A 13,516-nucleotide genomic window follows, 5' to 3' on the forward strand; every position below is an offset into this window, starting at 1 on the left:
AGTTTAACCAGACCACTGAGCTGATTAACAGCTCTCCTAGGGCTAGCCTGAAGGATTAGACTTATTTTACGTTCAGAACCAATTGGTTACCTAGCAACGGGACCTACAGCTTATTGTGGAATCCGAACCACATTATAGCGAGAAATGAATTTCTGTCACCAGAAATAAATTCCTCTAATTCTTCGTTGGCCGGTCGGAGACTCGAACTCGGGCCTAGCAGAGTGCTAACCGAGAACTCTACCGATTCTATTGGGAGAAAGTCTTCATACGATGAAGGCAAGCCAAGAGATATTTCCGTCCCCCTATTTCGAGGTTAGCGCGAACTTCTCTCTCTCTCTCTCTCTCTCTCTCTCTCTCTCCCCGTGGTGAAGACTTTTTTCTTTTTTAATTGTTTCGTTTTTTTTATTCACAATCATTTACATTGTAACAGTTTTCATAGGGACCACCTCCTGTCACAAGAAACGACTTATAAATTTATATAAATATATAGACACACACATATATATAACATATATTTGTATATATAGGTAGATATGTAGGAAAAAAAGGGGCATTTCTGACTTTTCGCCAGGCTCCCTGGACGGTTTTTAGGAGAGGGCAACGTCCAATAGAGGAGAGATATTCTGTTGTTAATTTTTCCGTAGTGCCCAAATACTGATTTCGTCTGGGTATTCACATTTTATATATAGTGAATGGCATTCATATTTATCAGTGCCGAGCAAACAGAATTCTTCAGAATAAAAAAGAATGAGAATCGTCAAAGATTATTGTTTGTGATGATATCAAATCTTTACGTTTTCCAAACGGGATTTGCCCTGCAAAGTGAGTCATTCACGTGAGATTATAATTGCTTAAGGATTATTTGTACGCCGTAGCCTATTGATTAAAAAAGAGTTATTGAGATCATTAAAAATTTATTCATTCTCTTATAAATAATTAACAAAATGCCCAAATAGGCCGTCTTTGGTACAAGAATAGCCAATTGCGGCCTGCATAAATGCATGTTGTAATAATGATACATAGTTCAACTGTAAAGCCTCAAGCGTAATGGTGTGCATACAAATAACGTACGTTCTTCTTGCTGCAAGTATTAAACAACATTAGCAAGGAGATATACACATGCTTCGGGATAAAAAAAAAAAAGTATCCCTGGATATGTCCTACAAGGCAGAATGCTGCAACAGCTACATTCCTCTCTTAAAAATTACAACATTTCGTTTCCTTTTCTTCAGAGCATCAAGAATAAAGGAGGAGACCAACATTATTTCTGATGATAATAGAAAGCGTCATAACACTTCGGTTTCATGAAGGTTCATTGGTAAGGAGAGAGAGGACGACTGTCTCCCAAGTTTCACTCAGTCTGAGTGATGGAAAACGCTCCTCAAATTTTTTAAGAGATTAACTTCCAAAGAATAATAGTAATTAGACATAAAGATTCTGAGGACTGCGCGGGATTTGTTAATGAAAAATTATCTTATGTCCAGTGTTCCCGACGAAAATTTCCAATAGACATCCTGAAATCTCAACGTCTTGATTGAACCTGAGTTCTGTTGTATACGAATTCAGAACTCTTTGCAGCTTTAATATCAAACGACTCGTTATTTGTGCACATAAAATTCTTAACCATAAATAGGAAATACTGTATATGAAAACTGTAAATACATCCCCGTTCAAACAATGATCTAGGGGCCTAGGGAGGCAGGTACACGTAGATTAAATAGGACCAAGGTATACAAGAAAGCTCAAGACCGAGCGACTCCTTCTAGGTTCAAGAACGCTGTTAGCAGCAGCCGGTACCCTAGAGTCGCTCTGTCTGGGCTCATATCCACAACCCTTGCCCGGGCATTAGTCTGAGATGCTTTGGAGTGAATTGTCGTCGCCGGACAGCTCCGGCAGAGAGCACTGGGAAGTTTTTCTGGAGCAGAGGAGGCCGGCGCGGCAAGGGCAGAATCCGTGGTAAGCCTCTTGAAGTTCGAGCTGCAAGAAGAAGAAGCTTTGTGACTAAACTGATAGAAAACGTCTACAGAAACAATAAATTATGTAAATAAACGGAAAGAAGCTTGCCAAAAACAGATGGGAAACTCATGGATAAAAAGAAGTTATTTCGTTAAAAGGCAAGCTACTTTGTTAAATAAATTGTGCTACACTTTTAGCTGCCATAGCAGAATTGAGGACAGGAATGAAAGACAGTGCAACAAAAGTTGAATAACTATTTGATACTCATGAAATTCACTTTTGTCTCTCAACCAAATGGAGATGATGCTGGGTAACCATAATCTCAACTCCCCGTCTAAAGCCGTGGCACAGTGCGTCTGATTTCTCACTGATAGGTTGCCAATGCACGATAATGAATCTTCAGACCCTTTTGTCAATGCTACCTTACACTGCAAGTACCCAATTTTCTTGAGTTCCTTTTCTAAAAGTAAAACTCAAGAACATTCGACTTACCTTTGCCAGTATCGTTTTTGCTGTGTTTATTATTCTTCTATTTTCAGTAGCAGTTTATTCGTTTATCTATTTAGTTATCTATTCCTGTATTTTTCGTTATTTTCCTATCCCTTTCTTTCAAATGTGGAAGCTCTCTTCATGATCTTCGGCTTGTTTCAGAGGCATTTCTAGCATTGTAAATAACAAGCAAAATAACAACAGTAATTTAACAAACAACAAGAATAACTAGATTTTCCAAGTAGTAGCTATCATTTTCATACTTGTCGAGAGCTTTTCAAAACACCACCAAAAATGACAAATGGATTTGTGAGCAAACCCAAACATTAAAAGGGCACTGGTTATTACAATTATTATTATTTTTATTATTAGTATTACTTCAGTAGATGAAACCTATTCACATGGAACAAGCACACAGGGGCCACTGACTTGAAATTCAAGCTTCCAAAGAATGTTGGCTTCAACTTGCCACTGCAGACCCTGATCATGATGCAGAACCAGTGACTTCTCATCTCCCTGGGGGAGACGCGAACCCGCCACATCAGCGGGCCAGCTTACAGAATTTAACGTTAAAATAATAACCCCTTCTTAAAATTACGAAACCCTAGAGAACCAATCCCTCTCAAAAAGGGTGACAGAGTTCATGAAAAGTCAATCGAGAATCTTACCACAAGGCCGTTAGGATAACCCAGGGTCATTTCCCTTGGGGAATTTTGGATTCGGCACCAGTCTCCAACATTTCCCCTGGGGGCGCATCGTGGGAAGCTGTAGCGTTCGAACCCTGTGGCAAAGAGAAAAAAAAGCATTGTCGAAAAGAATCCTATTTAAGCAGCCGCTTGTAGATAATCGACAATATTTTGTCAGTTATGGAGCGCAATGTTGCCAAATGTGGTCTGAACTAGACTACAATTCTCTGATATATATATATGTTCATATATATATATATATATATATATATATATATATATATATATATATATATATATATATATATATATATATATATATATATATATGAATATATATTTACATATGTATATATAAATATTTACATATATATATATATATATATATATATATATATATATATATATATATATATATATATATATATATATATATAATTTTATAAACACAATCCTGGCAGTATGAATAAATTTTGCGTGACTTAAATGAGAAAATGATTTGGGGAAAAACTGAATCATCATCGAATAATATATATTTTGATTTCTACTTAATGTTTTCTAGCTAGTCGCTTCCCGATACATCATAAATCATAAAATAAAAACAAACGAGGTTGAATCTGGATATGACTATATAACATCTACCATAAATTTTCGTAAATAAACTAAATAAATAAATAGGCGTGACATTACTAAGGATTTCTTGCTTTTCTTCTCTTTTCGGAATCATATCCGGATCTGTTTATGTAAATGAAATTATACATATACACAAGAAGTATGCCTTCTTTATTATCTTAAAATATATATATGATGATAGTTTAATTTCTTTAGTCAAATCTTTCACAAAACGTTTTAGCTTTTAAACTTACCAACTAAGCAACAAGCGTCGGGCCCACAACCACTGCTAGCTTTGCATTCAGGTAAGGAAGGGCCTGCATATGCCTGTCTGTCCGTCCACATCACGACGATCAAGGCCACCACCATAGCCGAAAACATCTTGCGGTAAATGCACATCCTGAAAATGAAAGGAAATCATCAATGCCGTTGCTATATTAAATGTCAGCACGGAGTCTAGTTCACAGTTATTAAGGGCTTTTGTTCCCTCTCCGAATGTGGACTTCGAGGGAACCTCTTTCCCTGCAAAACTAAAAGGAAAAAGAAACACAACATCGACATCTATTTACACGAATTATTCAAATAGAACGAGACTTGAATTCTTACAAAGCAACTTTCTGAGGAACGATGTAATTAATTTTAAACGAGGTTATGTCTGTGTTTCAAGCAAGTCGTGGATTAAGTATTTTTCAGCAATTATTCATTCTACCTGGGTTCGTCTGGGTTTTCTTCATAGGGACCAAGTTGATAATAATAATAATAATGACGAAATTTTGCGTAGCACCCATGCAATGCATTTCAAATGTCAGAATGCAATCAGCGACAAGGCCATCTTTTACTGCCGTAGGTTCTCGAAAAATATTCTGTTTAGAATCTGTGGCAAAGCCCATCACTCCATTCCATCCACTGTCGAACCAAACAAACTGAGTTTTGTCCTTAGGTCTGGGTGTGACAAGTAACGCCCAAGGGCAAGGGACGTTATGCATGTGAAGAGGAATGACTCACTACTAACGATTGATTATTCGTGAATGGTATGATGGCCCATAGTTCTATGAAGCCAGTTCGATAAAAAGAGAAAATGTCGAAAATATTCTTGGTAAATATACCATGTGCCGCTAGTCATCCAGCTACCATGAAGAAGCTTAATATTTACAAGTTTGTCCCTGGTTTGAAATGAACATTGGAGTTGTCGTTCCTGCCATGTCAGCATATTTGGTATCATTGCTTTCCTAGAATTCTTCTATCAGTTCCGGCTAAAAGGGGCGTGTTCAGCATAAGATTAACGGTCCCATCTTGTAAAAGATAAAAAAGAGAGAAAAAGTATTAAAAACATGCAACATCAAAATTTGCAACAAACCTTAGCGGTCTGGTACAGTTACACATGTGCTGTTATGGTGGCCACAATACAAAAAAAGTTAAAGTATTGCTATCTCGAGGTAAAACCATCTTATCCTTTAAAATATTTTCCCTCCTCTACTTGCATCTTTTAGGTTTAGATTAGGTTATGGACTTTGGTCGTCCGTATCTAAGTATTGAATATTACTAATCTAAAGGATACAGAAAAATCTAAGTAATATTTACTCATTTGCAGTATTATAATGGGGGTCGCTCAAGAAGGGCATCCCAATAGAGTACAGAAATACCCCACGAAAATATTCGCCGCTTCAAGGAAGACAACGAAGCCATGAATGCAAGCTCAACTATTGTATTTTGCTTTTGTTATATTTCTGTCTTCTTTTATTCATATATATATATATATATATATATATATATATATATATATATATATATATATATATATATATATATATATATATATACAGTATATGTATTGTATATACATATATATGAATATATATGCATATGTATGTAAACAGTATATACACACATATATACATATATATATACATATATATATGTGTGTATTATTTCACTGGCTTAACAAGTTACTATTTGACATTGTCGTTTGTTGAAATAGTTGCGTGTCACTGCCCTACCCCAAGTGACCACGAGTCGGCAGGTCCCTTCCACAATCAAACATTGTAGGGGTCGTCATCCACCTCTTAAAAGGCTTAAATCCTTTAAATCCCCTAAACAGCCCAGCATCCTGCCAGCAGCAGGAAAAGGATCGTTTACATCCCTCATGATGCTCCATCACCTAATTGGCAATCTCTCGAACACGAGTCTTTTTGTTTGCTTGGAAATGTTGGACAGATTCAGCGTTGTCTGCCTGGGTTTTCTTCCACTAGGTTTTAAAGATATGCTTGAAATATCGCTCACAGACGAGACGACAAGGCTAGATAGATAAGCGGACAGACTGGAGAGAAAGAGGGGCAAATTAGCAAAACGCATAGTTATCATGTCTTCTGTGCCGCCATTTCAGGCAGAACAGCCAGCAATCGGGACAGCGCGATTTTCGTTAGACCTTCATTCGATAAATATTTAGAAAAAGAAGAAAACTGGGGAAAATAGCAAATAAAAAGAAGAATGTATATACTGTAAATGAGACAATGAAGAGTGCGTCCGTGCTCAGCATCTTTCTTCTTCTCCATCCCCTCTGGACGCTGGGTCCCCTCACCTCTACGTTAATCGCGCCTCTGTACAAAGGAATCCAGGGATCTCTCCTGCTGCGAAGGATACAGATCGCTTCCCAAGGTCCTTACTTTGACCAAATTTCTGAGAATGGAAGGTTACCTTGCGTAATTCATTCAGACGAGATAACGGCAGGATATGAAGTGGTTTAATGTGCGTTGTGGTTAACGCTGTCTGGAGATACTAGCCTGCAGCACCTGTTATGTGTTTTGTATTTATATATCTCATCATAATTACAGTAATCACCATTATCATCACATGGATTATTATTACTAATTATTTTAAGAGAAATCCTCTTCACCGTATCACGAGTTCTTTGATGAGTGTGTTGTGGTTGTCGCTGTCTAGAGACTAGCTAAAGTGACTGTTAATCATTTTGTTATGTTAATTATGTTTTATTTGTTAATTACGGTGACCTTTATAGTGTATCATCTTGCCAATCGAAAAAAAAAGAAGTAAGTGACATTTTCTCAGCTAGTCCCTTCATTTAATGAAAAAGAATACTACAATTTTGCGGAAGAAGTCTTTTGAGCGTAATCTTTCTAAGAATACAAATTCATGAACAGATTATTGGTATGCCGATGCAACTCTATTCGTTGACGGAATTTAACTATGAAGACATTGTAAAAAAAAAAAAAAAACATTCAACATCATAGTCTTGGCATTCAAGATATTCCCTTTAACGTGATATCATTCCAAAGTTCCGTACTCTAATTTTTTTTTTGGGGGTGAAAGAACACTTATTTTCAAACCTACAAAAGTAACCGAGAGTATATCACTAAGACCCCAGAATACTGATGACAATACATTCAGCATAACATTATTCATGATAAAAGGAAAGTTTCACCGAGAGTTAGGAACAAAAGAAAGACCTACTGTAGTTGCGAAGGAAGCATTAGATAGAAGAAAGAGTTTCGGTTAGTGCATTTGTTGACCTGATCAAAAACTTGAATAGAATTAAAAATGTTCTTGAGTTGCGCAAATCGCCTAATATGGCATCTCGATAATATGACACCTTCAGGAAGGCAAACAGAAAATTATATGAGTTTCCAAAAGACAACTACTAACTAAAACGGAGAATTTGAGGAAACTCGGTAACATAAGAATGGGTATTATTAGTCAATCACTAACTCAGAGAGAGAGAGAGTTAAAAGTGGGCTTCAGTACATTCAACTGTCATATGGTTGCTATTTTCAAACTATTTACTTTCTGCGGGAACATAAGTTAACGTTACTTAGTGAGGTTATAAACTTTGACCAAATGATTAAAGTATTTCCCTATCTGTTCAGTACAGATCCACAAAAGTAGCCTACCTTAGAAAGAATTATTTGTTCATTTCAAGTGGAAATAATGACAATATTTGTTCAAGTCAAAATAATGTTAAATAATTGTTTCTAAATGAATTTTTGTAGGAACTACAAAGTCCACTGTAGCCAACAAAATATACAAATACACTTGCTACTTGAATCTCACAAATTTCATACATATTCACTGGTCTTCAAATGTTCTGTCCCCATAAACTTTCTGGGAACGTCATGACAACATTTATCGTTTAAATTTTTGGCGTTAGAAAACTTTTATTATCAGTGGCAAGTTTCCGCAGTGTTGACACTTCACCTACAAGGATTAGCATTCCAACAGCTGAGATTGAAACATAACTCCCTGACTGAATATCAAGGGCTCCAAATATTCTTCTCAAGTGGCAACACAGTATGTATGAAGTTAATATGAACAATGTACTATAATGGAACAGTATGTATGATGTGAATAAGAATATTGTAGCAAAATGTAACACAGTATGTATAATGTGAATAAGAATAATGTAGCATAATGCAACACAGTATGTATGATGTGAATAAGACTAACGTAGTATAAGGTAACACAATATGTATGATGTGAATATGAACAATGCAGTATAAGGTAAGACAGTATGTACGATATGAATGAGAATAATGTAGTATAAGGTAACACAGCATGTATAATGTGAATAATTACAATGTAGTATAAAGTAAAACATTATGTATAATGTGAATATGAACAATGTAGTATAAGGCAAGTATTTTACAAAGATAAAAAAAACAATTGCTTTATTTGTATCATCACAAAATCTTCGATTGTTGTGTAAGTGAATATGGCCATTCTCTTAATCTTGAATATAATATTTAAAACGAAGCGGAGCAATTGTTAGTAAATCCAGAAGTTTTTTGTATTTTGGGAGCTATTGTCCCGTGAAAAAAAAAATTATCTTTAATGAGTGGAACGTGTCGAAGTTAGGATCCTCTCATTATCTCTCATATTGCTTTAATTTGCGTTTTACCGGTATCAGAAGTCTCAAAGCACACAAGAGCTTGTTAATGCGAAAAGCGAACAAAATCACTCAAGTCGAAAAATTGGAAATAAAGTTACAGAACGCAGACACAAAGCATAAGTAAATGGCAGCATAGTTTACAAAGCTACGACAGCATGAATATCCGACCGTAACATGGGATTACGTCAGGATTCACAAATACATAATTAATTTGTATCCAGTGGCTTTTGTTTACCTGAGCAGTAGACCTATCCAGCTGAAGTGATCTATTCCTCAGGTATATTTAGAAGATAATTGTACTTAATGTGAGTCAATTGTGGACCGTCTCTTTGAAATAACATTGACCTGCTAGAACTTCATGTTATAAATGTCAAGAATAGTGACAGAGTCTGGTCTGCTAAACACCAGGAATCACAAGCACTTATAATTTCTAAATAATGGCTAATCTCTGGAATTGGTAAACATTGAAAACATTAAAAACCACATCAACTTGCCCACTGAAAAACTAAGTTTCAGACCAGTAAATTAAATTCACAAAAGAAGCTGAACTCTAACCTGAATGAGTTGGCAAAAAGAAATCCACTGATGCTAGGCAAGTAGAAGTCAACAGATGATGTCCTGCTCAAGTCCTAGAGCGTAGTAGGATCACTAGCCCAACCAGCGCACGACTGACCTACTGGCTGCAATGTTTGCCTTTATATGCTTCCCATGAAGATGCGCCTCGCATCTGCCAGGAGTCTTCTTTTGGCGTTATCAAGGATCATTCGTTTAACTGAACTCTTTATAAAGCCTTATTTTGTCTGCATGCTGCGAAATACATCGTGGTTATTTATCTTAAAGCGACAGTAACGTCATAAAAATGAAAGATAACCAACCAAGTTGACTGACAAGGAACTCCGGCTTTGACGAAACCAGTTGGACTTCCCCGACGGAAGACGTCAAATGTGTTGTGGGCCGGGGATTGGGGCCGGAGTCGGGACTATGAGAGGAGTAGACGTGAATCACGGATGTTGCAGAAAGCTTCCACAGGTGAGAGAGAGGACGGATATGCGGATATGAGGGGGTTTGGGGAAGATCAGCGTGACGTATTATTCAAATACTTTTCTCAGATGTCATTTCGTAGCTGTAGGAAGAACACTTCAGCTGCAACAAAGGAATATGTTTGAGTGTAGCAACATATGAATGTATGACAATTAATAGATTACTGAACACGTATTTAAACGTGCAGCAGAGAACATATAGCCGGTTTCATTTCACCTCCCCACCCGGGGGCGAAGATGTGGTGCATGCCCATGGGTACCTCGTGATTGGCTGACAATCAGCGTTTCCGATATAGTTGGCTTGTTATTTATATAAATCATAAACATGCCAATTTGTATCGATAATATACCAACACAAGCACAGAGACGTTCTTGTATTAAACAGTCTGCTCATATCAAACAAACGAATGATGCACTTTTAATAATTATAATTTATCTCATTAGTATAGCCCCGACTACACTTACACCAATGCTCACAGACTGTTCAACTCATGAGATTTATCTTGTCATTCAAAATTAATGTTATGTACAGTTTCATTGCATACATATAAAAATAACTGTATTATGATAACAAAGTAATATCTACATCCGTAAACTGAAAAACAACCTTTGATACTGTTTACCGCTAGAACATGAAGCATGGACCAGTGAAGCTAGGCCTATGAAACTGATTCGCAGTTTATTTTACTTTATCATCAGCAATAAGGATGACGGGAACTGAATGGGATTTCAAACTTTTCTTCAATAAGTTCTTTGGTTAAACAGCCCCGAAAGTGCTCAGTCACTGAGCAATTATAATTATTTGTATGCCCAAGAAAATAATAAATATGCAGAGTATTCTGTAAAGAAAACCACATTACCATTGCCACCATGCCATGCACTAACTGAAATTTCCCGCCCTCCAACCAAAACTACAGTGGGTATTCCATTCACCTCCCCTAGACCCAAGACAACAGACCCGCAGACAACAATATTCCATGTTACTTCGAACATTAACCTACCCTTGTAAATTTATATGCAAGAAATTATAAGAATACCTTTTATTCGCGCTCACTTAGCCAGATGTCTTCATTTACGCAAGATGAGATAAATAATCATTATTTGAAGCTCATCGTTCATTTAACCTGAGTTGACTCTCTGTTGCAAGTTCGGCTTCACGTGCTAGTATTGTTTCTTTGGACTTTGGTTATATTATCGATATAAATCGGCATGTTTATGAATTAAATATGAAGGTGTGATGATTTTTTGTATGCATAAGCATTTGCATGCATTATTCAAGAAATATTTTTCATCTTTATCACCGTAAGCCCACGATATCTGAAACATTGATTTTAGCCGTAAGGAAATTATATTATTGGTCGAAATCGAAGTGGGGTCTCATGAATTTTTGGAGATCTAATTATATTGAGTCGAAGGTTTCGGTGGGTTTTAGTGGAAACCATCACCCGCGGTCTCGTTTTCTTTCGAATAGGGTCTTTTTCGATTGAATCATTGTGCCTATCGTTAGGTTTGTACTAAGTAACCACAGCGTATTCGCCTCCTAGTTTCTATGTTAGTTTATTTAAGTCTACGAAAGGTAGTGGTTAATCTAGCGTCAATTTTAACCCCGTTCTATATAACAAAAGCTGTTTCCTCTGCCCATGTAAGCCCTTCTGTATATATCTACGTAAGGTTGAATCACGTTTGCCTGGTGATGTTCACGCCTTTTTTTTCTAGATCGTCAGGAAGTTTTCTAACTCTCGTTTTTCTTGATTTAAAATGTATTGTTATGTAGTTTTTATTCTTCATTATTATTTAGGTTGGTTAAGGTTAGTTCTTCGATGTTTCATTTTTCCTTTTGTCTATGCTGGGAACATTTCTTGTGTGAAATAGCTTGCTTTATTGCTTCACTGATTCGCTTTAAGCTAGGATAGTCATTAGATGTTACATTTGTTAATTTATAGCCAAGACAGAATAAAAATAATCCGAAGGACGACTAGTGAAAATTGCAGGGGTTTCTCCTTGTGGAATAATATGCATAGCACAAGTTTACGATAAACGATGTATTTACACATTAACGGCAAAGACAACTGTTTTGTAAGTCATAATCTGATCTCGGTCTCACGGCTATCTAGCAGCCGGTTATGTGACTGTTGTACATGCGCTGGGTATTTTGTGTATATTTTGCGCCACCCACAATGCGATTTCTTGAGTATGGTAATATTCCGTTATCACTTTAACCAATGAAGACTTTTATATCTGAATTGTGAAGTTACCGCATAATTATAGACATTTCCCACTTTTCACTTGCTAGAGTGTTATTATCAGAACAACGTGCCAGGTTGAATGCTGTAATATTCAAAACGGCTCAGCTTTGCTATTGCTTTAACGGTGCTACTTTGGCTTGTTACCTACGCGTCACCCACTCCGAGGTGCTAGTACTAAACACCGTATAGTAAATGTGTAGTGGACAGCCGCACGAAGATATCGTTTATTAATATAATTTGTCGACCACACAATATAGAAATGGATGTTTATAATATTTGATCCCCTAGGGGCTAGTACTAAACACGGCATCCCAAGGAGCTTCTGCCATGTTTAGTACTAGCACCTCGGAGTAGATAAAGAGTCAAAGTAGCACCGCTATAAGTACATATTTCTGAATCTGTTTCTCCACACGCCTCCTACAGGTGAGATGTAATCTTACCCTGCAACTAAGCGAAAGGAATTAGGGGTCTTATTATTCTGAGATGACCCATATCGTGAATGTCTAATTAACGGTTTGATAGCTATGGCAGCAGGAGATGACGGTTATGACTGAGCCTGTCGTAGATTCTGGTTAGTGATGAGCAAGAGCACCACACTGTTAACCATTCAAACTTCCCAAGTACAAAAGATCGTAGTCCAAAAGCTAAGGTAAACAATAAATTAAGGTTAAGGAGGGGGTCCGCGGTGAGCAAATTCCCTTGTCAGGCAGAAATTTCCTCCCAAGTTAGATAGATTTGGATGTACTTTTCGAACATTCAGTCACCTGGAACCACTGGCGCTTTCACTGACTTTTGGATTGGATATTGTATTGGGAGAAAGTCTTCATATGATGAAGGCAAGCCAAGAGACATTCCGTCCCCCTACTTCGAGGTTAGGGAACCTCTCTCTCTCTCTCTCTCTCTCTCTCTCTCTCTCTCTCTCTCTCTCTCTCTCTCTCTTTGTGGTGGAGACGTTTTTTCTTGTTTAATTGTTTCGTGTTTTTGATTCACAATCTTTTACATTGTAACAGTTTCCATAGGGACCACTGACTGGCTTTTTGCTTTTCTCCGATGCCACCTCCTGTCACAAGCAGCGACTTTTATATATATATATATATATATATATATATATATATATATATATATATATATATATATATATATATATATATATATAATATATATATATATATATATATATATATATATATATATATATATATATATATATATATATATATATATATGTAGGAAAAAAGGGGCATTTCTGACTTTTCGCCAAGCTCCCTGGACGGTTTATAGGAGCGGACAATGTCCAATTGACGAGAGGTACCGTCGTTAATTTTTCCGTAGTGCCCAAGTACTGATTTCATCTGGGTGTTCACATTTTATATACAGTGAATGGCATTCATATTCATCAACGCTGAGCAAACAGAATTCTTCAGAATAAAAAAGAATGAGAATCGTCAAAGATTATTGTTTGTGATGATGATATCAAATCTTTAAGTTTTCCAAACAGGGAATTTGCCCTCCAAGTGAGTCATTCACGTGAGATTGTAATTGCTTAAGGATTATTTGTACGCTGTAGCCTATTGATTAAAAAAGTCA

At 36.6% G+C, this 13,516-nt stretch overlaps 1 protein-coding gene across 1 annotated transcript; it reads right to left on the reverse strand.

Annotated features, from left to right (window-relative positions):
- Nucleotides 1–897: 897 nt before the first annotated feature.
- Nucleotides 898–9,352, reverse strand: LOC136841629 (astakine-like). The gene is made up of 4 exons (XM_067108750.1): nucleotides 9,199–9,352; nucleotides 3,998–4,143; nucleotides 3,114–3,226; nucleotides 898–1,977 (listed from the first exon to the last, which is right to left on the reverse strand). Exons 2-4 carry the CDS (start codon nucleotides 4,140–4,142, stop codon nucleotides 1,846–1,848), a joined length of 390 nt encoding a protein of 129 aa, XP_066964851.1. The 5' UTR covers nucleotide 4,143; nucleotides 9,199–9,352; the 3' UTR covers nucleotides 898–1,845.
- Between the last annotated feature and the right edge of the window lie 4,164 nt (nucleotides 9,353–13,516).

The sequence above is a fragment of the Macrobrachium rosenbergii genome, chromosome 9, assembly GCF_040412425.1.
Source record: "Macrobrachium rosenbergii isolate ZJJX-2024 chromosome 9, ASM4041242v1, whole genome shotgun sequence".
Taxonomy (NCBI): Eukaryota; Metazoa; Arthropoda; class Malacostraca; order Decapoda; family Palaemonidae; genus Macrobrachium; species Macrobrachium rosenbergii.